Source organism: Vigna unguiculata, chromosome 1, assembly GCF_004118075.2.
Source record: "Vigna unguiculata cultivar IT97K-499-35 chromosome 1, ASM411807v1, whole genome shotgun sequence".
Classification (NCBI taxonomy): domain Eukaryota; kingdom Viridiplantae; phylum Streptophyta; class Magnoliopsida; order Fabales; family Fabaceae; genus Vigna; species Vigna unguiculata.
Genome location: NC_040279.1, coordinates 40,524,227 through 40,551,159, shown reverse-complemented (window position 1 = coordinate 40,551,159; position 26,933 = coordinate 40,524,227). Strand labels below are relative to the sequence as shown.

The 26,933-nt window shown below is 28.8% G+C and overlaps 3 protein-coding genes across 3 annotated transcripts; 1 reads left to right on the top strand and 2 right to left on the bottom strand.

Annotated features, from left to right (window-relative positions):
- Positions 1 to 1,176: 1,176 nt before the first annotated feature.
- On the bottom strand, positions 1,177 to 4,580 carry LOC114181751 (glutathione hydrolase 1-like). The gene is made up of 6 exons (XM_028068297.1): positions 4,069 to 4,580; positions 3,398 to 3,910; positions 3,039 to 3,274; positions 2,014 to 2,278; positions 1,743 to 1,880; positions 1,177 to 1,545 (listed from the first exon to the last, which is right to left on the bottom strand). The coding sequence occupies exons 1-6, from the start codon at positions 4,414 to 4,416 to the stop codon at positions 1,297 to 1,299; spliced, it is 1,749 nt and encodes a 582-aa protein (XP_027924098.1). The 5' UTR covers positions 4,417 to 4,580; the 3' UTR covers positions 1,177 to 1,296.
- A 7,991-nt stretch (positions 4,581 to 12,571) lies between these two features.
- LOC114164404 lies at positions 12,572 to 13,407 on the bottom strand. The gene has a single exon (XM_028049076.1). The coding sequence runs from the start codon at positions 13,195 to 13,197 to the stop codon at positions 12,679 to 12,681; it is 519 nt and encodes a 172-aa protein (XP_027904877.1). The 5' UTR covers positions 13,198 to 13,407; the 3' UTR covers positions 12,572 to 12,678.
- Positions 13,408 to 20,734: 7,327 nt separating this feature from the next.
- On the top strand, positions 20,735 to 23,964 carry LOC114186341 (WEB family protein At2g40480). The gene is made up of 2 exons (XM_028074413.1): positions 20,735 to 21,243; positions 22,218 to 23,964. The coding sequence occupies exons 1-2, from the start codon at positions 21,025 to 21,027 to the stop codon at positions 23,679 to 23,681; spliced, it is 1,683 nt and encodes a 560-aa protein (XP_027930214.1). The 5' UTR covers positions 20,735 to 21,024; the 3' UTR covers positions 23,682 to 23,964.
- Positions 23,965 to 26,933: the final 2,969 nt, after the last annotated feature.

Genomic DNA, 26,933 nt, shown 5'->3' with positions numbered 1-26,933 from the left:
AATAAACGAATATTTCGGGGATGTAAAAATCAAGATAACATACTGTCATGTACCTGCATCAGAGATCTCAAACGCTGGAATCAAGTGAGATAGTTGTTTCTCAAGCATAAATAATTCATAAACTTCAGAAAGTGTACGTTGTCGATACCACTTGACCATGATTACCCTGTCAATTATCTTTCCGTTAATCTTTCAAAACATCTTTTGCGAATAATTAATACAATAACTAGTTTTAAATATGAAGATTACTTTTATTTTTATATCAGAAGCAACTAAATGAAACCTCTCCTACAGTATGGTTATGGTAAGAGAAAATATTGAAAAGCATAAATATTCTAAATTTTTGTAACTCATATTTGTTGATATACAAGAAGCGATGAAATCAATTCCTGCATTTCGACATTGTTTATAAATTGAATTAAATAAAAATTATGAATCTAATTAAATTTTTTATAAGTATTAAATAAAAAACAAAAGATTTTAACCACATATAACAACTGGTCTTAGTTTTCCTTAAAAGAAAACTAGTTTTAGTGTATTCTTCGATTCAATTTTCAGAAAGAAAAAAAATACATAAAACTGAGAGAAAGGTTGTCATATATCTGAGAAAACTTTTGGTTAATGTTGGATTCTCACAGGTTTTTGGTAGAAGTGGAACAAGGAAGGAGCAAGAAACTTTTTTCTTTTGACAAAAACATCATCACCAAAGTCCTTTGTATGGTCGAGGTTTGTAATCAAATTGCAGAAGCTGAAGCCTCCGAGAAGTATCATTGTCAGTTGTTGCACCTGAACTCAAACAAGAAGAACAAAAAGCCTTTTACAAACATCTATGCTTTCTCTTCACCATCGCCATGTATAAACCACTTTTAGTAAACACTACACCTTTGTCTGAAAAACTCAAACTTATCTGTTTTGTAATGATATGCATGGCCAGGCCTTATGATTAACTGACCTAGAATCTTCATTGTAAATCGAGCGTTAACTTGGGATTAGCTAACTCTTAAAAAACATTATGCTGAAATTTGTTTAGTCATGTAATTAACAATAATCCCATGTTAAATAACTTTACAATGGTGTACTGATGGAATTAACTGCAGGAACAGGAGTGTGTAAACCAACAGACAGAAAAACCACTAGAAAAAGTGCAGGGAAGTTGTGGAAACCTGAGATACCCGGTAGTATAATTGTGTAGATCTTTTATTTCAACCGTGGAAATACAGAAAGCAGTGAATTATGAAAAGGACAAACTACGATTGCTTAGATGAAAAAGAGATATCACAATGTCAATGAATTATCTCAAAAGCCTGCAGGAAGACCACCCTTTCTTGGATCACTCACTGCCACAAGCCTTCCATTTCCATTCTCTTTACTTTTTCTTGATGACACAAAATCGTCTATAACAATAAATTGGCAAATAGTCCCACCGGCAAGGCCCTTTAGGACATGACCCTTACTTATAAGGACTTTCCTGATATCAGCGCTAAGTTCAAAGTGGTCACCGCTCACAGTTGTCCAATTCTCATAGTTAACCACGTTAGGAATTAGCTGCATAAAACATGGGGAGTTTCTCAGTTAATCAGTGATGGAAATGTTGAGACAAGTATGCAGTCAAAATCACAAATGGAACAGTTTATTGAAATAGTTTACAATTTATATGTAAAACAGTTTAGACTGATATACTGTTGTTTTATAGAAAAGTAGTTTATATCAGTTTGTGCAAAGAATTTAAAAGTTTAAGATACCTGATGATAGACCCTTGGAGCCGTTACAGAAGAAAAAGGATCGAGTCCTTTACCGAAGTGATTCAAAAGAACCTCTGAAGTTCCACCAATAATGAAAGCACCTCCACTTGCACCTACTACAGCTTTTAGCTTCCCATTCTGCATGGACATAGTAAGAAATCATTGCAAGAGAACAATGAGTACCTTAACTGATAATAATGAAACATTTCAAAACCACATAGATGATAATGTGGAAAAAGATAGCCAAATTTAAGAGTCAAGGATTTGATACCTTGAGGGCAATAGTTGGTGTCATGGATGATAGTGGCCGCTTTCCTGGCACGATGAAATTGGCCGGAGCTGGCGGTGGAACATCCTTGGAAACATTTATAGGCATGGAAAAATCATCCATCTCATTGTTCAGTACTATTCCAGTACTTGGTGAAAGGATCTTTGAACCAAAATATGCATTTACAGTAGTAGTCATGGAAATGGCATTTCTCTCAAGATCTATTACACATAAATGACTTGTACCATGATCATGAATTTGATTCCACCTGCCAAGACAGTTAAGCAAAACTTAGAATTCTGTATCACCACAAATAAATTTAGTTAGAATATTAATTTAGACCTTGTTTATTTGGATCTATATATATATATATATATATATATATATATATATATATATATATATATATATATATATATTCAATTTAGTGACCACACATACAAGCATTTTCAAATGTGAGGCTTCTAATAAACGTGTGAATCAACCTCCTTTTCACATAGTGTAATGTGAGGCTTCTAATAAACGTGTGAAGATTGAGTGCATTACTTCACTTGGCTATTAGAACTCAATCACATAAAACATTAACATCACTTTCAACTCAAAATTTTAAACAATGGATTTATAAGTCTTCATCTTTATATAATGCTTTATTTTTTCGTTTCTATTCAATGTAGGATTTAGACTCGCACTTAGATTACAGGTCAAATGCCTAAAGTCAACCCATATAACAATTATGGACATCTGCTCAATCAAGTTGACTAAATGCCTATAACAACTAAAGCCAACCAATTGATCATGAAACTGAAATCATTGAATCTTTCAAAACAAGATTGTCGAGCCGCGCATGTTATGATGCATTATTTGCCAACGGTTGCTGCATTTGTTTCCGTCATTCATTCGTAAAGCTGAATGTTCCTAGTGTATGAGGAAGAAGACAAACATGGAGTCTGAAGAATGTCCTTAACTAGCACAGGCATGAATGAAGCCTTGTGAACATTAGTGTAAATTCAAGGAACTAAGGAACTTACTTGCCACCGTAATGACTGGAGTCAAAAGTCTTATTATCATTGATGTCATTTTTCATCTCTTTAGCAAACCAACGAGAAAGCATATCAGAAACAACCCCAGTAATATTTACAAAATCAGGATCACCAAGATTCATTCTCACGGCAAATACATGTTTCAGAGCTTCAATTTCACGATGGACCCCTAGGGCACCAGAAATGCCAGAAGGGAGTTTATATTGATCTAGAATGTTCAGCAGCTGAAACAAAAAGATAACATTGGCTAAATGATTTAGTTTCCTATCGATGAGATCGATATAAAGAAAAAGAAAAGGAAAATATTATTAACAAGAACACCATTGCAGTGAAGCAGTTAAACTTACGAGTATCATTGGAGGTCCACCTGAAGGGGGAGGCATGGCAAGAAGATTTAGTCCAAGAACATTAGTAGATAAAGGTTTCTTCTGTTTAACAGTGTAATTTTTGAGGTCTTTCGTGCTCAATATCCCTCCAGCATTCTGAACATCCTTAACTAAATTACGACCAATCAATCCATCATAGAAGGCTTTTGGACCAAACACAGATATCGCTCTGAGAGTGTCGGCTAGCTTCTTATTGTAGCATGTGTCACCTATGTTCAAGAGTTTTCCATTTGGTGCAAATATGCTACGAAGACCCTTGTCTTGCAATATATCTGACTCTGTTGCCTTCATCTGCATGTGCAGGTATGCTGATATTTGAAACCCACGCGCTAGTTTCTCAGCTGGATTTACAAGCCTTATCCATGGAAGTTTCCCATACTGTTTCCACGCCTCGTGAAGCCCAGCAAGTTCTCCAGGAACTGCTACAGAGAGACCACCTTTGGCCTTCAAAGTAGTATTTCCACCATACATATTCTGAAAAATTGATATACTAACACACCTTAGTACTTGTTTTTAACTGTTATTATGAGATGAAAGGAATTAAAACAAACAAAAACATAAAATTGAGACACTTTTTGTTTTCTCTCTCTTTTTCTTTGTCCTGCAACAAATTCATGAATTGAAAGTATAACCTTAGAAGCAAGAGCAGGGGCAGTTTCTCTCATATCAAAGGCCTTGGACACCCCATTAGCCTGCCTGAGAAGCATAAAGGCTCCACCGCCGAGGCCACTGGAGGCAGGACTCACAACCCCCAAACAAAGGGCGGCGGCCACCGCAGCATCCGCAGCATGTCCTCCTTCTCTGAGAATATCCTTCCCAATCCTTGAACATCGACGATCATCAGTGGCAACAGCTCCATTGCGGGCATAGATCACCTCTGCGTTAACTTTTTTGGCATCAAGGTTTGAAGCATACCCCAAATTCACCACAGCAACCAAGGCGATGACATGCCATAACAACACACCTGCAAAAGTTGGCATGTGTGGTCACAGAATTTGATGTCGGAAATCAAACAGTGGCTGCTGACTTTTTAAGTATGAAGCCGAGAGTGAACGCTGCTTCACGTTCACCTCAGCTTTTTGCAGTTGGATGGTAGTGACTCTCTCACACACAGAGGGACGTATTTGTGTTCTATCTTCTGTGAAAGCACAATATTTATAGTGAAAAAGGGAAAGGACCAGGAACTGACGTTTATTCTTGAATGCTTACAGTTACCATGGTCCATGGTTTTCTTTCTCAAATTTCTAATTTAGGTAAAAAAACATAAATAAATGAAGGTTGGTAAGAGCTTGTAATAGGAACATTTTTCCAAACTATTCTCAATCAATATTTTTAATAGACATAGGATCAGAACAAAGGAATGCGATTTATTTCAACGTTAAAGCTGGATGTGGTATTTGTATCAGAAAAAATACCACATCCGTTGAGATATTTTGTAGAAAAAGAAAGGGTCATACACCACATCCGTTAAAGAGAGTTAATACATATTAAATTTTATAACATTTTTATGATTAAATTAAGGGTTAAATATATTTTAAATTTTTTATAGTAAAATTTAGAATTAATCTTTTATCAAAATTTTTATTAATTTAGTCTTTCATATCTAACAACAGATATCTTAAATCCTACAAAATTTTATAGTTAAATATGATATTAAATAAATTTTAACTAAATAATTATTAATACGGTTTTACTTTATTTAAAGGATAAAAATGTTCATAAATATAATACAATAATATTTTATTTCATATACACCAATAAAAAATTAAAAATAAAAAATAAAATAACAATATTTAAATTGTTAAAAAATTAAAATATAATAAAACTTGAAAAAAATTAGCAGAAAAACAACAAAACCGAACATCTAAAAATTTACAAAAATAAAACAATTAAAATATAAATTAAATAATAAAATAATTATATTTTAACATTATTAAAAATTTAAAAAAATTCTTTTTTTTTACAAAAATTAAAAACCGTACATTTCAAGTCTTCTTTCACCGAAAGACCAGGCAGCACATGTGTACATTCTCTTCTTTTTGTTCTATTTTTGTTTCTATTTAATGCTTTCGTGTTTGTCAGACTTAGGTTTCACCATCTCGACTACACCTGTTTCTATTCAAATAGTAAGTTGTCAAATTGTAGTAAGTTGTGAAATTGTAATAAGATACTGCATATTTTACTTTATATATATATATATATATATATATATATATATATATATATATATATATATATATATATATTAGATTTTATTTTAATTAAAATTTATTATGTCAGGAAGATGAAAACTGTAACAGAAAATATTCTTAATTCTAATTAAATTTAAGCATCCACTAAAAGAGTCAATTGGTAGTGCAGCCAAAGAAAAGAGTGAATTTTAATTGGGTGGTATCGTAACAATAAAATAATTTTGTAATTACATTAACTTCTTATTATATTTAAATTTTAATTAAGCTGAATCCATTCATCTAAAAAGATGAATAGTGATGCAATCAAACAATAATCTAAGTTCGTTTGAAAATATATCGGGTCTGATTTTTCAACTCAAACTTGTCCAAATTTTGAAACCGGGTTGGGTCGATAGATAGAATAGTAGACTGTCAACACTTCTAAATCTAAATAGTAAAAATCTATCAGAAAATGCCAAAAAATAATTATTGTTTGTGTCACACTTAATCGTCTCAAATAATTTACAAATTGATATTTAAGATGATTTAAGTATTTTTTATATTTTATTTTTAAGAATCCGAGTATGAGTCCAAGATTTTGTATTAGTTAGAAATGAGAAGGTAGAGCGTTATATAAGAATAAAAATTCATAAATTTATTATTTTAATGTTTTAAGTTGAAATTTGTATTATTGTCTTGAGTTCAGATTTTATTGATGTTTGTCCTCCTCAGATGCTATAGACATAACATTTACTTTACTGTGTATCTCAAAAGGTAGATGCTTCTTTGAACATCTGATTATTAGATTGTTTTGTTGAGTTAATGTTAAATAACTACAAAAAAATGAATGTTACACAAAATGTGAGGATACTGGTGAGAGTTATTTAATAAAAAGTGAGAGGGGTTGTTCAAATTATAAAATTATATAAGTAACGGTGGCCTTCTCTTATAATATGTTAATACTTAAACAAAAAGAGATGCTCCAAACATGTTATCTGATTCTTCTTCCAATAATAAAAGATACCTTAGAAGGAAATATCGTTCTTCGAATCTATTCACGCATTCAACTATCCAAATTATAGTGTTGCAAAGTATTCAAAAGGCATTACAATGAAGTAGTTTAATTTCCAATCATAGCTCATTAATATTGCATATTTTACCATTATACGGCAAGTCTATTAAATTTGGCTAAGATAAATTATAATACCATATTAGAAAATTAAATTAAATTAAATGTATATTACCTTTAAAAAATCAATTAAAAACATAAAATTTATTATTGTTTGATATCATCCTTTATGATTAAAGGTATAATTAAAGTTTGAAAGCATATGGTTTATAGTTATTTATTGAGAAATAGTAATTGAGTTGGTTTGAAGATGAGTGGTTCTTGAAACAAATGGCACGTGTAACTTTAATGAAACAACACAAACACCCAAACGCATTATAAAAAGTGCTGAAGTGGGTCCACCACCTAATTCCCAATCATTTTTCTCGTCAAACAAATTATAATTATCGCCGTTTCTTGTTTAATTTAATTAAGTAATGGTTAATAAGTAAAAATAGTTTATTTAAAAAATAATTGGATTTGAATTTGGCTGCGAAAATTTTATTTTCAGCTGTATTTCGACTCTACCCTTCAACAAGCTGTTTTTATATAAGAAAGAAAATAAATTTACTCAATTCTTAAATTTGGAGTACTTTAAACTATTTATTCACAATTGTTTATTTTATAATTCTATAATAAAAACATTTAATATCATGTGTTCCTTCATTTTGCAGTTGTTTAAGATTGTGCAATAAAATGTTATAGCCTGAATGAATCTACCAGCTGTGTGGACCACTTGTTAAGGAACTCACCCAATAATTAGTAATTAGATATTGACATAAAATATTTAATAATTTTTATTTCATAACTAATAATTTATAATCCGTATATTACTAGTTAAAGCTTAACATGTAAAAATGGATTTTAATAATGTTTTACCAATTTTTTTATTCTTTAAATGTATTTATTAAAAAACTAGTGATGACTCAAATTATAAATGTTAAATTATTTTAATAATTTAAATTATTAAATAAAAAGATAGAAATAAATCTATACCTATTAATAGAAAATTTACTTTTAATAGTTGTTAAGTAACTATCCTTTAGTAAACTCATTTTATTACCAATTTTATCATTATTAAAATAAATTATTTTATTAATCAATATTATAATAAAATCCCTCGTAAACAACTATTTTTAATAATTAAAAGTTGTTGGTCACAATAGTGATTAATTTATATGTCAATTTAAAAATAAAAAATTATTAATTACTAAAATAATTATTGTTATAAATAAAAAATATAATTATCTCTATATTGATTTTTAAAATTTAGTTATCAAGATTTTAGTTACCAAAAGAAATTGATTACTAAACATTAATTACCAAGATTTTTATACCAAAAAAAGTAATTTTTAAATTAGTAGCTAATTAATTACTGACAAATTTAGTAATTTAATAATTAATTATAATTTAATATTTATAATAGTGATTATTTTAATAATCAATAATTTTTTATTTTATAAATTAGTAATTATAATATATAACTTTTCATTACTAAAATTGGTTGTTAATAAAACATTTTTCTTGTATCGTAAAATTTTACAATTATTTTTTAATATTTTTTATTATGGATATATATATATATATATATATATATATATATGAAAGTACTTTATTTATATTAAATAATAAATATATTACTTAATAAATTATATTTGTAAAAGTATAATTATATTAATTTAAAAGAATTGTTATCTTAATTATACTAATTAATACTTTTTATTTTTTTATTAAATTAACTATAGTTAATTGCAAGATTGAAAAATTTTAAATTTAAATTTCTTTTTTCTAATAACATAAACTGAAAAGTACATTAAACCTAATTTGTTAGGCTGGATGAATTTGATAGACCGTATCATACTCTATGATTCACGAGTAGATTTTATCCCAATAAACAAACAGTTGACTGCTGTATCATTTTTATCAAAATAATCTTGATAGTTTAAATAAAAAAATAACAACAATTGACCTGGGAAGGGTTAAACTAATATTTATTTTTTTCAATTTTCTGGAAGATTGATAAAAGTATAATGTTTTGTCGATAAATTATTATTAAAGTAATATACTTTACACCCAACTAACACTTCTCGTTGAAGCTAGTTCATTCTGAACATGTTACTGCTACTCATTTTCTCAACTCACGTAACTGTAACACATGCAGTGATCAGTTCTAGAAGAATAAAAACATAACTGTATCATTCAACATCGGCATTAACGAAACAGTTCCTGAAAGCTGCAAAGATGAAAAAGAAAACTGACACGACAAATGTAATCTCTTTATTTGATTTATTAGTTGTTGTTAAAAAATAATAATAATAATATTATTATTATTTATTATTATTATTATTATTATGTGTACTCAATATCATCAGTGTTTTGGAATAATTAAAAGGCCATCCACTTACTACAAGTTCCATTGTTCAGCAATGCACGAGATAACATTGGGATATTTCTTATCATAAAAATAACTGGGTCCACACTTTCTTTCTCAAATAGACTATTTATCTATGGAGTAAATTTTAATTTCCAGAATACTTATTCCCAAATGAAAAATTTATCACTCAAAAAGGTAACTTTCTCAATCTTCCTAAGCAAAACTAAATGTTATCAAAATCTATTAAAAGAAGGGTGTCAAAGTTTGAAGTTTCTGTACAAAAGGGAACATTAAACATTAATTGCATAAGCGGGTAAAAGAAAGTAATAGGTAGAGCCGTCAAACTGGATTATAACCCGTGAGCCAATCCGGCTCATCACGAATTTGGGTCGGGTTGGGTTGAAAAAATATTACAAATTTCAGTACGGGTTAAAAATGAACTCAACCCACTAAAAACCCAGCTCATTCGGGTTGAATCCGTGATGAGCCGGATTGGCTCACCAACCTGCCAATAAATTTTAAATATTAAATTAATATATATATATATATATAATATAATATTAAAAAAATAAAACCTTAAACCTAAATGTTATTCTCTTTAATTCACCATTGCACCTTTTTGTTTGTTGCTGTCGTCTTGAAACCGCTGCTTCCAGACTTTATATTATTTGATTGTTCATTCTTTTCACAGTTCTAATATCTATCTCATCTTTCTCTCTCACTTTCACTTCATACTTTATTTTGTTTTAAAGTTATGCTACTTGACATTTTTGGTTGTTTGTTTATATAGTTAATGTTTATGGTGATTACGGAACAAAATGAATTTTGAAACAGTAGATGATCAACGTGTTAATGATAATTTGAATGATTCTTTGCCACCAACCGTAGAAGAGATTGATAATGAGGGTACAAATTTTGGTAGAGAAAGTAAGAGACCTAGGGAAACTACTTCTAAGGTTTGGGATCATTTTACAAAAATTGGTATAAAAGAAGGTAAAGAAAATGTTGTGGATTTATCCATTCAAGACTTTAATACTACAATTTGATAAGTGACAAGAATGATTTTATGTTAGATAGTAATTTATATTTTTGTGATTTTGGTTTGTATTTGGAGTTTAACATAATTTGGGATTTTATTTGGATTGTATTAAAATTTATTTAGATTTTAATTAGAATTATAATTTAGTTTTCTTGGGATTGAAGAAAAAAAATTGTGTGTGTTTTTTTTTAATTAAGTGAGCCAGTGAGTCAACCCGTTTAACCCGCCAACCCGTGGTGGGTCGGGTCAGGTTCTAATTTTTTTGGTTCGCTAATAAATTAGTCGGGTTGGGTTGACCCACTAAGTGACCAACCCGTCGCGGGCCGAGCCGGGTTGAATCGGGTGACCCGTTTTGACAGCTCTAGTAATAGGTGGTTAATTGTTACTCAATTAAAATCTAAAGGAAAAAACAAAAAATATAAAAGCAATTCATATATTGTTTCCAAACAAATTTATTTGAAATGTTACATTCAAATGTATTCACAAAGAACTTAATTAATCTACTGATATTTTTACAAATAAATCAATACAAAGAGAATAATTAGTTTATATTAAAGCAACCTTTATTTTGTTTACATCAATTATTTTATAAATGCCGATGAAAATGAATAACTTTTGCATATTATATATTTATAAATACTTTTGTGAATTTTGCTGCTACTAAATTGAAAATAATATTCAGATAATTTTAGACTAAAAATTATGGACAATTTTTTTCATTAAAATTGTCTATTTAAATTAATTTTATAAAATAAAATTCTAAACTAAAAAAAAAATAAAAATCGGTTGACTAACTTGTCATCTTCTCAATCAATCCTTGAATGAGACGGTTTGAGATTTTTAACTCACGGATTTTGACAAAATATTGGGCTCACAATATGTTATTGTCCAAATATCACAGACATACACTAAAGTGGGCTTACAGGTTTTTTAGTAATGATGAAAGCCCAATCCGGTTGAAGCCCAATCTGATTAAAAAACATATTATGAAGTATGGATAATTTTAAACTTAAAATTCAAATTTCAATTATATTAGCATGTTTATGATACTTCGCAATTATATTAAAATGGTAAATTTATGAGATATAGATATTTTTAGGGAAGTTTATGGTGGAAATGATAGTGATACTATTAATCATGAAGAATAACAATAGCTAATATAGGCATAAGTCAAATTCATGGAAAAAAAAAAATCTTAAATGCTATAGAAGATCAATTACCAAAACAATGTTAATATTGTTTTATCACTTGTATATATAGCTCTTTTCGTTTCTTATTCTTAAAGCACATTTTAACTTTAATAAAAAAATATAACAATTTACCGTCAATCTAAAGAATAAATAGTAATAAATTAAAAATAGAAATCCAAAAATTGGCCTTTTTATTAAAAGTGTTTTTTTTAGTCTAAACAAATATGTTTATTTAAAATTACTTGTATTTTTTTAAAATTTGTAAATGAAAAACGTTTTTATAATGTTACAAGGTAACCGTGTTAAACATAAATTTTAACTGAAAATAAGTATTTTTTTTACAATAAATAGACACATGTCAAAATTCTATTCATACAGAAAATATTAAAAATAAATCTCTTTGATAATATTACTTTAGCACCATCAAATTCATTTAATAATCATATCTAAAATCATAAAGACGAGATAAAGTAAAATAAAAAAAAAATTATAATGTGTCAAGAAAATGAGATACGAACTACCTACGGCTTAATTCAATGGAATTATATATTTCCTGGGGTCAGTTTCACCAAATTTTCTAAATGAAGAAGGATTACATTAATAGTGACAATTCAGAGTTTCTTGATGAAAATAATAAAAATATCATAATCTCTTCCAAGGACTCAAGGAGAATAATAAAAGTTGCTCTTAATTTTATATTAATTACCATATCATATTTATACGTAACCACAATGCACACAAATAATTAAAAAGACAAAATAAAGTAACAATCACGTCATTTTATTAAAAAAATTAAATAACTGAATTTCAATTAAAGTATATAAAAATGGTGAGTATTTAATAGATTTTTTTTTTCAAATAAAAAGTTAATTAAAAATATTTTAATTTATCTTAAAAACTTAATTAAATTTATTTTTTATTGTTAAAATAGCCTAATCACGAGTCGTAAACAATTCTTAAATTATCAAAATGTCTTTCGAATGATAAAATAGTGTGTACATCTATAAATTTGTTGTATATGATATTTGTAATAAACAGATTCTACATAAAACATTTAATTGGATTCTGAGCATAGTTAAAATTTTATCCTAGAGAAATTTCTAAAAAATAACCCTCCAGCATTTAGAATACAAGCTACGAAGCCTTGCATGATTTTCAGGCAGCGATCGCTATCCTTGTCACTTTTTTTGGCATCCTAGTGTTTATAGAAAGAAGAGGGGAAGTACAGAATCAACGAGGTTAAAGGCATGGAAGAGAGAAAGTACTAATTAACACAACTATATATATATAAATTGTGAGGATCTCTACAACATTAAAACAATGCAGAATAACAAATTTCCAACAATCAATTAAACTATAACTAATCCGCACCATGGCTTACATTTACGTTCCTGATCATGCTCCCAAAAGGATAGCACCATCTAAACCCATTGGAACATTTGTGTTTCAAAGGGTGTGAGAAGGAGGGGCTTCTTCCTTTGTCTCTGAAGGAAAACGAGGGCGACGAAGAAGGTGACCTAGAAGACGTTGGTGGTGAGTCATGATGAGACTTTCTTTGCCCTAAAATCCTTGGAAAAATGGTTGAGAAGATGTTGTTGGGCTTGGAGGTTGTTCCCTTGGCACTGTGTGAGTTTGAAAAATAGGAAGGTGGGGGTGTGAGAGGTGGTAGAGATGTGTGAGACAAAGGGTGTTTGGGGGTACCAGGTTGTGCCTCCCAGGTGAAAGGAACAGCAACCGAAGTTTCTCCGTAATAGAAGATCCTCGAAGAGGAGTTTGGGGTGGTGGCTTCCTTCGCCATTAGCCTCGAGAAAAACCTATCATCTTTTGTTATTCTGAAGGACATTTTGGATGAGTGATTGTTCGCACCCTCACTCAACATTTTGGTGGATAAACTCAGACACAAGTGTGTGTGTTGTGTTGGCTTAAACTCAGATCTAAATGGCTCAAGATCTGAAAAGAGAGTTATTTTCTAGCAATGTTATGCTTGGTTTGCAGGACCCGACAGTTGAGAAATATAAAATTGAAGTGTTCACGTTACTCAACAATGAAAACAACTAGCTTCTTCTCCTACTTCCTGACAGGATCATTATTTTATTCATAATCATTGTGAACTGGACACCTAGTTAGATTTTTAACTATATATACAAAACTGAGGTATATATTTTTTTTTATTAAAGAGGATAACATCTTAAAAAAAGCTACGTATATATAAAAACTTTTGTATTCATTTAATGCATATATAATTTCTTTTAAAAGTATAATAAATGTTAGTATAAAGTATTTGAAAATGAAATTTTTGAAAGGACCAAATTAATTGCGAGTATATTTAATGGCTTATATAGAGGGCAGACAAACCATAAAACCTAATACAATGGGTAGCTGCACAATTGTTTTTGAAAGCATTTGGACCATAGATTTTGGGATTGATGAATATTATGGGAGGCATGCATTTACAAGGGCATCATTTATCACCCGAAATAGTTGATGTGGTTTGAAGGAAGGAGAATCTGCGAAAATTGGTGATGTGATGTTGGACACTAATAAATGAAACAAGTGACAGGAAGTGGGGCTGGGACACTCAAGGCAGTGCCTACACTACACGTAAATGTATAACATTGATGTTTTGGCAAAACCTAAACATTATATTAACTTTTCCAACATCATTGGTGATTTGAAGAGTAGACATGTAAAGTGAATGAAGATAGGATTAGCGTAAGGGTGTTTATGTTACAGTGAAATACATGTTGTGGAAGATGGAAAGTAGTATAGAATGATGGATATGGAGGAAGACGATGATGAGTTGAATAGAAATTAACAAGTGAAAGTGGTTAAATTATGAGAACAGACAAAATGCGAGTGTATTGACGTTGTACGTAATATTGTACTGCGACGTGACATGGTCATAAAGGGTTTCACGGTTTCACACCATGCACAACACAGACATCAGTTTAATGTGATACAGTGATTGCTGTACCTGTTTTAATGTTATTCAAACTTGTCAACTTTTCATTCTTATTCACAAAAGGATAAAAAGAACAAAGATATTTGGATTAAATACATTTTTGGTCGTTAAGTTTGAATGAATTTTGGAATTAGTTTCTCTTTAAAACTTGATATTAATTTAGTCATTTATTTTTAGAAATATGTAGGTTTAATCATTCTTACCAAATTTTGTTAAGTTTATTTGGCATTTAAATACATTTTATGATAATATTTAAGTTAACATTGAAGCGAAAATATGTCAAAATAGTGTAAACAATTCAAATACTATCATGAAATGTGCTTGAAACTTCAGATAAACTTAACAAAATTTGGTAAGAAGAACTAAATTCATATATTTGTAAAGATGAAGAACTAAATTGGTATCAAGCTTCGAAGAGGGACTAATTCCAAAATTTACTGAAACTTGAGGGACAAAAAACATATTTAACCCAAGATAGTTTAACTCACCTTTTTTATCTATTTTTAACCCATTTCTTCAATTATCATTAAATCATTTATTTTGATTCTCTCTAGTGATGTGATGTGATGATCTAATGGTGATTGAAATGGTGGATTAAAAGTGAGTCAAAAAAAGTGGGTTAAAATATCATTGTCTTATTCACAATGTAGAGCTTCAAAATAGAATTTATATCCAACATGAGTTGGTTCAGTAGACATATAGTTAGGAAAAACCACCACGTTCTCGAGGGATTGTCCGTTATTTTGTCACGATTGATATGAGACTTATTGGATATACCGAAATATAATAAAAGTTATATATATATATATATATATATATATATATAAATTAATTATATTAAAATCAATTATTATTTAGAACCCTCCGGGCCATGGGGTGTACAATAAATAATAAAAATGTGTGTGTGGCATTGAAATAGATGAGTGTGTATAATAGAAAGGAAAGGGGAATTGCATAGTCTGAGCAGAGAACATAATATTGGGAGTGAATGCAGAGACCCCACTGAAGCAAGAATTTGTTTTTCTTCCTCTGCGCGACAAGCATTAATTATGTGGCAGCTGGAATATCAAATGTTTACTTCTGAAAATTCCCATGTTACAATTTTGACGCTGTACTGTGCCCAGCATCATCAATTAATGCTAACCTAATCCCATGATATTCAAAATCATATAATCGACAAACGTAGTAGCTTTCTTCATCGCTTTATTATTGTTATTTTGGTCTTTCTTTTAACTATCATGGATTGTTTTATTGAACTCAACTAAATCAGTTTTTGTTGAGGGTTTTGGATTGTTTTTAAAGGCATAAAAAAGATGAGAAGTGTCTTTGGATTTAGTTAGTAATATGGATAGACTCCCAGTAAAAAATCATGTTTGATTGGATCGACCAGTAAAAGAATTGTTAGTTAATTTTGTTGGTCTGTCTTGCATGATATTTAATTCACTAATTTGTGAACCAGTCTTCATAAACAAAATTTAAAAAACATAATACAAATATTGCATCAATAATATTACTGTTTTAATGTTTCACTTGCACTACTGCATGAGTTTATATTTGACAATAAACTTGAGATAGGTGTTTCAGAGAAAAAATGGAGTGCGGGAAGCAGTAGCCTTAAAGCTATAAACGATGACTAAAATATGAAAAAGGCCCAAATATAACTTGAAATATATATTTTTTCACATCCAGAAATTCAAATTTTTTATCGGATGTTGACTTCCAGAAACACTTTTACCTGAATTAAATTTGGGAGTGCAATTTATATATTTTTTCTCTAATGATAAAAAATATTTTTAAGTTTTAAAAATTTTTTGGAAAGGCAGAAAAAATCTTGGAAGCATAGAAAGAAATTTCCTAATGACAACTTATATATAAAAAGGCTGAAAAGCTCTTTTGTAAGGCTGTGATTTTTTTTCTATATCTCATATAAAACATTTCTCATTTTATTTTTTTTATTGTATAATCCAAAAACATATTTTAAATTTCAAATTAAGTAATCTGGAAGTTAAAAATGATTTTTGGATTAAAATCATTATTTAGAAAAACATTAAAATTATATAATTCAAAAGTTAAAAAAATAATTAAATTGCGTAATTCAAAAATCAAATAACTTCTAAAGTTAGTTTTAACTTTCAAGTTATGTAATTTAAAAATCATTCTTTTACATGTTTTTTTAAATTACATTAGCTAAGATGAAAAAATGAATAGTTAAGATTTTATGTATAAGGATGGAAGAAAAAAAATATGGAGATGCAGAAAGAACTACCTATAATGGGTTGGTGAAGATTAGTCGAACATAGGCTACCCATAAAAGAGTGGCATGACATTATTATTTTATATTCATACATGTGTATGTAATTGGTTTGGTTTATTTTATAATGGAAACTTTATTTTTAAATTTCGGTTTATAATAATAAAAAAATACTCAAAATATAAAACTTTAAGGCTTTTTAGTAGTCATTCTAAAACATTTATATTTATATTACTTGTTTTAAATTGTAAAACTTTAAAAGAGTATTTGGAATAAGATTTACATTAAACATAGAGCAATAGACCATGATACATATTTGAATTCGGAGTTAAGTTTCTCTTCACTATACAAGTGATAAAGTTCATTTTCAGTTATCCAAATTAAAAGCACCAATAATTATAGCTTTCAATAAATATTACGATATTCCATGTCGTTTCCCAACATCTCAATTTAATTTTAATAGCCATAAAAGTTGAAAAAATAAGAAAAAATTCCTGAAAATCATCACTCACCATTACTAATTAACTTGTTCATAATACATTGCATTGAGTTACATCATAAGACAAACTTAAAAAAAAAAAAAAAACCTCAATACAATCTAAACGTTTTATTTTATAAAATTATTATTTTCTATTTTATTATTATTGTAGATTAACATTAATTAATAAATTATATTATTTATAAATATCAATTATATTGCACAATTGTTATTAATTTATGGATAATATATATTGGGTTTATCATGAACTATTCGGGTTGGATTGTTCAACGAACAGTGTGATGAACTTAAGTATTTAAGAACTTGTTGAGATGTCTTTCGTCTCTACTTGTAAGGATATAAAATTGATATCCCATTAGTCAGTTTTATGAGACGAAGTAATATCACATTTGTAAGATACGTTCTTGGATAACCTCCTACCAGAAAAGAGAGCAGTATCATTTCACACGTAAACAACTTCTAAATCTTTCATTAATCAAGTATAATTTTTCATCTATATTGTGTTCCTAATTATTGTTTAGGTACACTTCCACATTCTACTATTATATTAGGAACTGCTCTTAATATTTGAAAATAATTGATTATATCGATGATTTGATGCATCTCATGATCGGTTTAATATTCATAACCTAACAATTGGTATCAGAGCCAAGGTCATGAGTTCGATTCGTAGTGGACAATTGTTAAGGGGAAGGTTGTTGTGGGTTGCACAATTGTCCTGTGGCGGAGGCCAGCTGGTCAGGTCACAATCGAATAAATCGTGACACTTGGGCTTGTGTTACACTCCTAAATAAAAAGAGTTGCGCCTTAACTAATTGATATAATTTTTGACCTAGTAGTGAGCACTCAGTCCTAAGATCCGAAAGTATATAGTATACCATTAAAGTAAATAATATTTAAATTCAATAAAGGACAAGGTTCTTTATCTCCCAATCAACTTCATGCAAATCTAATCAAATTATCAAATATTTATTTTCTTGGCCAGCCAACTTGCAACACTGCATGCATTTTCCTTTTCCCCGCTGAAAGAGCTAATCATGACAATTATGATGAAGAGGTTATAATAATATCTTTTTTATTTTGTTATGCACGTTACCTACTTAAATTATTTTCTCTGCTTTGGTAAAACGTGTTCGATTCATGTTTCTCTTACTAAGTGGGAAAAAATGGTAAACTAATTATTAGAGACTTCTTAAGTGATGATTTATCATCATTGAGCATCAAGATGCGATTCTTTTGCACTCTCATAATGAAAAGTTTGGTAGTATATGGAACAACTGTATAAGCTGTCACGCGTTAATTCATAAAAATGTATATTTATTCACACCATATAATTGTTAATAAAAGGATCCAATAGTTTAAGATTTTAAGAAATTTGAGATTCAAATATCGGTAATATTAAAAGGATATTACCGATAGTATATAACCTATGATCCATTGGCACTAATACTTATATCATGTATTCATATTTCTAATATTTTAATATATTTTATCGATATTTATCAATAATAATAATAATTTATAAATTTGTATTTTAAAAATGTTCAATACATTTGATTTTAATTTAGATTTACACAATAATAATAATATTTATCATGTTTTTAATAATTTTTATATAATTTTTAATATACAGATAATATGTATACTTATATCATGTATTCATATTTCTAATATTTTAATATATTTTATTGATATTTATCAATAATAATAATAATTTATAAATTTGTATTTTAAAAATGTTCAATACATTTGATTTTAATTTAGATTTACACAATAATAATAATATTTATCATGTTTTTAATAATTTTTATATATTTTTTAATATACAGGTAATATGTATCGTATCTTATTATTTTAAAACAAAATGTACCGATATAAAAATAAATATTAAATTGATACACAGTATAAAATATAACGTATCTTTTTTCTAACTGAATACACGATTTTTTTAAAAAAAACTGAGGAAATAAAATGATGAATCATAAGTACTGATTAATTACAGTTTTTTTTTTTCTATTCTAATGTTATTCGTAAACTTCTCTCTAGATATTTGAATCTCAATTTATTATGTCCGAAGTTTTAGACCCATCCCTTTTTGGAAATTTTGAATAATAAATTTACCATTTTAACGAGAACTTTACTGAATAATTACTCTATCTATAAGTTGGTTTTATAGATTCTTTTTTTGGGTAATGAGGTTTTATAATTATGGAGGCATGCAAAAATGGTAGTTACACGGCAAAACAGAAATGAGATAAAAATTGTTATTTTGATTTTTATAATGGATATGTTACTTATATGTTTATTTTTTTTTATCGGAATGTATTTAGATATGATTTTTTATAAAAAATATCAGTTAGATATGATTTAAAGGATTAGTGACATATTAGTCACATATATTTCTTGAAATCCATATTTATCTTTTTGACATATTTAGCAAGTACGTGAGAACATTTTGATAAATAAAATAATGATATGTTTAAAAACTTTTATTTTTTTAAAGCTGTCATGTTTAATGCCTTTTTAAATTGTTAACTGAACACATTATTGTGTCAAATTTAGCTTATTTAAAAATAACTTTTATTTGTTCTTAAAAACATATTAAAACTGATTAGTTTAGCAAGTGCTTTAAAATATTTAAGCTTATATAAAGAGCTTTAGTTAACACTTGTTTTTATTTTAGAAAAGTACTATTTTCATTATATGCTAGATATTTATATTATCTAGTCATATTTCATAATAAAAGAAATGCTTAAAAATATTCAAATAGAAATAGAACTATATAGTTGTTTAAAATAGTTAAGACATATCTCATTTACTTTTTAAAAAAGTATTGTACTGATCAGTGAACTTTAAAGGATAATATAAGTAATTTAATATTCTATCTCTATATTTATTTAGATTTTTTTTTATAATCGATATAGTTTGTTTATATTTTCGTAGTATAATTTTTAACCTGAGTTTAGTGACTTTCCGTACTTTGCATTTGTTTATTTTTAAAAAATTTTAATGTGATAACTGAAATATTAAAGTTAATAATAATGTCTAGAATATCTTATTTAAAAAATAGGTAAGAGATATTATTAGTCATGAATGAGAGAGATAAATATGTTTTCGATAAGTATTTTTCGTAAGTGTTTTTGAGATTTTTTAAATATTATAAAATAAAATTAAGAATTTAAAAAATTGATATGGTAGAAATTATTCAAATTAACTTGTATAGAATCTATTTTTAATTCATAAGAAAACTATTTAAAATTTGTTCTGTTTAAAAGTATCTGTTGTTGTTAGACCCAGGACGTGTTTGCATAGATTTAACTTTACCTATATGCACTGAATCCTGGGTACTCTATTTTAAGCATAAAAATCTAAAAACTTTTCTTAAAGCAACAATTTCACTGTAGCCATGGCAATTGGGAATGCTTTTACTGCGTGCGCACTACTGAAACTAATCGTAGCAGTAACCAAAGCGAGTTAGTGCTGGTGGGTCGACCGAAACGTCGTCGTTTCGTTCGGTACCACTTCAAACCTTTTCCCCGCTAAAAAGTCAATCACAACGCTTTTCTGCGCCAATCACGCTCCCAGTCAATCACCAACACAACGACCTCAATATCCTTATGACGTGTCACTCCCTCATTGGTTATCACTCGCACCAACCAACCACCTTAAAGCGCACCACCATAACCCATGGTTCTCAGCCCCACCCTATCATTCAACGGAAAAAGGAAAAGGTCCCTCGCAAAAGCGTCCTCTGCAACCCTTTCCTCTTTTCCTTTACCCGTTTGGCTCACCGAGTCGCGACTCGGCCACGCGACATAATCATCACGCCCCTCCTTCCATTTCCATCATCCTCGGATTGCATAAATTCCGCAATGGGTTCTTCGCGGAAGTCCAAGCTTCCACAAAGAAACAACCTTTTCGCGTCTGGGTTTTTTCCATGCTTCTTCTCTGAAGCCCGCGTTTGCGTTCCTACGCTTTTCTTGTTTTCGTCGAAATGGCAGAAACTCGAGACGCCGCCGCCGCCGCCGATGGGGTGCCCGGAACGCCCGCCATAAGGGAAGTCAGACCCGAGGCGGGGAGCCATGGCGGAATCGGGTCGTGCGGAATTCGGAGAGTGAATTTCCGAGCGGAGATTGACACGTCACCGCCGTTTGGGTCGGTTAAAGAGGCCGTGACCCGTTTTGGAGGTAGCGGGCCTTGGATACCGTTTTTTGTAAGTGTTTTGGTTCTATTTTTCTGCACCTTGGACTCGTTTTCTATTTTTTCATTTTAGCAAAGTTCTTACTAGAGTAATCGAAGTGGTTGGTTGAATGTTCAAAACTTAAATTCAAAATTATTAATTAAACTAGATTAATCGTGCATCAATTGATATATAAGTTCTGAATAAATCCTATTAAAATGAATTTTTGTATTTGTGTTTTACAAGATGATTTTTTACTTATACACTAATTTTATATTGCTCTGAATTATTTCATTTTTTCTTCTTAACACTAGGTTGTTGAGCATATTTTGTCATTTTGACAAAACATAAATGAAGATGCCTAAGTATTTCTGATGTTCAATTCAATTGATAAATGCCTAAATTAGTTTTTTAGATTGTAATTCATTGCACTTCAATACGAAGAATTAACAAAACTAAAGGAGTTCCTAAAACTAATATTCATCATTCATTTTTATCCAATTTTGAATGTGATGTGAGACGTGATTTTAGTATAATATGAATATATGAGAATACATGTCTAAAGATAAAATTAACAATAAATAATTAGATGTAGGACTTAAATAACGTGCATACACCTTCAGATTCTTTTAATGTACCTTAAAGTTAGAAAATTGTGGACTACAATGCAGCAGGACTACAATGCAGATTCAAATTTTTGAGTAAACACTGAGAAATTGTAGTATTTTTTTAACAAGTTTTTATTACGCGAAATACCAAAACTGGTATTCTAGTTAAAGAATAATGCAAAGAGAAAAAAACTTATAAGCATTTTGGATCTAAGTTCTACTCCTTTATTTATTAATGTTAGAAGACAATGAGATGCTTTAATTATTTGGTAGAGAAATTTGGTTGCAAGGTTAGTAGATTACTAATGTGTTTTAAGTAGGATAGTTCTTTGTACATTCATGATACATGCCCTGTGTGTTAGTTTACTTTCTGATGTAGAAGAAGATTATCATTAGCAGAACAGCATTGAAGATTTTGATATAAAGAAAGTGGAGGAACAGGCAGCAGAGTTGGAAAAGGATTTGATTGTGAAAGAACTTGAAACTCTTGACGTGCTGGAAGAACTGGGAGCTACTAAGAGAATTGTGGAGGACTTGAAGCAGCAATTGCAAAAAGAGGCTATGAAATGTTTTGCATCACGAGATGTAAATTCATATGAACAAGTTGGAACTCCCATTATTAAGGAAATGGATAAGGAAAATTGTGGAAACAATCTGAATAATCAAGAACAGATGATGCAAATTCCAAGCCCGTGCTCTATCATGTCATCATCACCTGATATGATCCTAATGGAGTTGAAGCAAGCCAAGTTGAATTTAGGCAAAACTATAAATGAACTTGGGGTTATACAATCCTCTGTTGAGTCTTTGAATAAGAAGATGAAGAAAGAGAAAATTTTTCTGGAGAGGACACGGGAAAAGCTAGCATCAAAGTTTGCAGCAGTTTCTGCTCTGGAGAGGGTCCAAGAGCAGACAAAACTAAATCCAGCAGCATCTCATGTAGAATGTGGCTCAGGTAACCCTACTAATACTGTAAGAAATCTCAATTCTGATTCCGGACAGTGCAATAGAATGGTTGAAACTAGAAGATCTGAACCTTCAAAACCCTTAAGTGTGTATGAAGAATATGGATTCAGTGTTAAGACTGCTGAGATGAGGTGGCTCGCTGCTAAAAAGATGGAAGAAGCTGCAAAAGCAGCAGAAGCTATTGCTCTTGCTGAAATCAAGGCTCTATCTAATGCTGACAGATCTTCAGGATATGTTCTGCCAGAGCCTGAGAAAGTCACTTTTGCTTTTGGAGATCGTTCTCCCCTAAACTCCAAGGCTCAGATACCAGAGGAGTCAACTTTGAAGAAGGTAATAGATGCAAGGTTTCAAATTGACGAAACAAAAGTTTCTAAACTGAGTATTTTGAAGAAGTTGGAGGAAGCAACCGAGGAAGTTCTACACAGCAAAAAAGTCTTGACAGATGCTTTAAACAGAGTTGAATCTGCAAACAAAAAGCAACATGCTGTTGAAGAGGCTCTGAGGAGATGGATTCCAGAGGATGATCTTAGAAGGTATAACACTATTTATTGTAACAAGCTTAATCATGGTGGAATCTGTGAAGATTCTGTGCATGATGATGTAACCAGGTCAACTCCAAAGGCAACATTAAGACCCACAATTTCTATGAGAGATGTACTTAGCAGAAAACAGGTTCCCGAAGGACATGCTACAAGAAAGGAAATGGAAGAGCACACTGAAAGACAAAAGGTGGCGTTAAGTCAAATGCTTGAAGCATTGAGGGAAGATCTAACTCTTCCAACAAAGCCTGAGAAAGATGGGAGCAATCAGAAGCAGTTCATGCCACAGAGGAAGAAATTTGGATTCATTCAAATATCACTCCCCCCATTGACAAAACCAAACAAGAAAAGGACATAAATTTCGATCCTCAATCCCCATGCTGGTGCATCTTTATGTTCCCATGTCATTCTTTATTGGTTCATGTTATGTCTGGTTTTGTAAAATATGTTGTTTGAGTGATTGGTTTGTAATTCTGTAGCTAGCTTTGATGGAGCTAGTACATTATATTATTTTGCTTGCTTGGATGCATAGAGTCAAAGTTGGATCATATTTGAAGATTTTATTATTAGAAGTATGTTCTAGCACCTGGTTTGTATCAGTATATAAGTTTAATAATTGTTGATTCAGAAATGTTGAAAAACGCTTTTATTTTCTTAACACACTCTTTCATACTTGTTAAAATTAATTAAAAAATGTTAAACTAAGAACAAAATTCATATAATTTACATTTTCAATAAATATTAATCAACAATATAGTATTTAATAGTGACCGGACTGTTCCTTGCATTTTTCTATGTTGAGCGGGGTACATTTCTTTGTCCACTATAGTTGGTATTCCATGTCTTTTTTTTTTTGTTTTTTATTTTTTAATTATAAAAATGTCATTAGGTTTTTAATTTAATATCAGTCCTCATAGGAATCATTAAAAACAGTTACTTTATTTTATTTTTTCTATTTTATTTTATTGCCAGTGACTGAAATGATATATTTGACATAGATTTAAGAAATTAATGAAAAAAAAAAACAGAAAAGAAAAAGAGTAGAAGTTGAGTGGAGATATTCTTTGGTTGAAGAGATATGATATGAAAGATAAAAAATTAGAAAGTTATTGTTTTAGATTGTTTAATTTTTTAATAATAGTAATTATTATTATTAAATCTTAAATACATTTTAGTTGCGGTAAGATTAGTGAATCTTGATTTTAGTGTTTATAGTTTTTTAAACCTCTGTAAAAATTTAAAATAACTATTTCTACTCGTTATGAAAATGTATAAACTTTTGTTTTAGTTTTTGTAAAATATAATTTTTTATTTTTATCCTTTTTAAATTAAAAAAGTACTAATTTTAGTCCGGAATATTAGTTTTTAAATAATAGTTATTTTATGAATTTTAAGTACTATTTTGCAGTGTCACATATTTATATTATATTACAACACTGCGGTGTCATATCATGATTATTTTTTTTGCTTAACCTTGAATACTATTTTTTTTAACAGAAGCAATTAACCAATGTTATATAATACTAGAAATTAAAAAAAATGATTTTTTAAGTTTTAAAAAGACTAAAAGAATGAAACTTTTTATAAGGATCAAAATTAAAAATTTCTCATTTTAAAATATATATTTGAGTTTTATTACGAAAACTCATCTATTTCTATTTAATTATTTTTATATTTTTATAATAGGAGAAAAGTAACCTTCTTAGTCCATAATCAAATTATGTTATACTAAAAAATATGGTATTCGTAAATTTAAAAAGAAAATTGTACATTTTATCACTCAGTTATTTTTTTTTATTTTATGATCTTTTTTTGTCTTAACCCATTTAATCATCAAAATTTTAAATTTTCACAATTTGTAATGGGTAGATATTGGGATGAAAAAATATAGAAAATACGGCGAAATCAAAATAACATCTTTTGAAAGAAAGAAAATACATAGTTTGTTTTTGTGTGTGTCATTTCTGGTCGATGGAAAATTGAAAAGTTTGATGCAGTATGCGCCAAATATAATAAAGTTAAGATAAATAAATCATATAAAAGGAATAAAAGTAAAATAAACAATATTAAAGCAATTGGGTAATGATAGCAATGAAAATAGTTGCTTTCTTATGAATTTTTCTTCTGCAGTAGCACGTATCCAAAAATAATCGATCAAATAGATACTCTATCTTTTATTTACCGATCTACTACACTTCTGAAAATGATTAAAATTCGGTTCCTGAAAAATCGAATTCTCACTTTTTTTTTTAAATTATCAAAAAACCAGTCAGATTCAGTTTCTGGAAAACTGAATTCTGGATTTTTTTTTAATTTTCGTTTTCTTCTAAGAAAACTAAAATTTAATTTTTTATTTGTTTAGTTTTATTTTTTATAGAAAAAGAAAAAATTAATTGTAGGAATTATAATAAATTAATTTAGTAAAAAATTGTAGGAATTAATGTAACTTTTTAGAATAATTAAATATTGAAAATATATAATTACATTTGGGTTAAATATGTTTTTGGTCCTTCAAGTTTCAGCGAAATTTGGAATTAGTCCCTTCTCAAAAATTCTGACCAATTTAGTCCTTCATCTTTCAAAATGCGTGAATTTAGTCATTTTAATCAAATCTTGTTAAGTTTATATAACGTTTCAAGCGCATTTCATGATAGTATTTAAATTATTTACATTATTTGACATATTTTTGCTTCAATGTTAACTTAAATACTATTATAAAATGTGCTTGAAACGTCAAATAAACTTAACAAAATTTGATTAAAAGAACTAAATTCACGCATTTTGAATGATTAATGACTAAATTGGTATAAAGTTTTAATGATGGACTAATTTCAAAATTTATTGAAACTTGAGGGACCAAAAACATGTTTAACCCATTATATTTTGAAATAAATTAAGTTGATTTGAAATGTGATTATTAAAAATTATATGTTAAAATAGAGAAATAAATAATTGATTGAAAAGTTGTTGTTGATTGTAAAAAAGATTTGATTATTATTTTGTTTTGGTTGAAAGTTTATAAATTAGGCATCCATAATTGTAGTTAAAATTTGATATTAAAATTTAATGTGTGCAGTTTTAAATAATTATTTTTAGTTTGAATTATTATACAATTAAATATTTTTCTCCTTCCACAAATAAATTTCAATCTATTATTTATTTTTTTATTTTCAAAATATAACTTTTACTTATATATACATTTTGCATGTCAAATAATAAAAAACTTAATTTATTTAAAAATATAATTATATATTTTTAAATATTTAATTATTTCAAAATATTAAATCAGTTACTACATTTTAAAATATGTTTTCCTTCCCTCTTAATTAAAACAAATTTAATAAAAATGAAAAAAAAATGTAATTCAAAATTCGGTTTCTCAAAAATTAAATTCTGACCGTTTTCCAAATCATTTTCAACATGAAGGTCAAAATTCGATTTTTCAAATAACGAAATTCAGTTTTCCAAAAACTGAATTCTGAACTAATTTAAAAGGGTGTTACTGCCGCAAATATTAGAAACAGTATGTTAAGTGGGAAAATAAAAAGAGTAACAGTGCTATTTTGAAAAAAAAAAAAAGAAGATCATTTTCTTATCCGGTGAAGAAGTG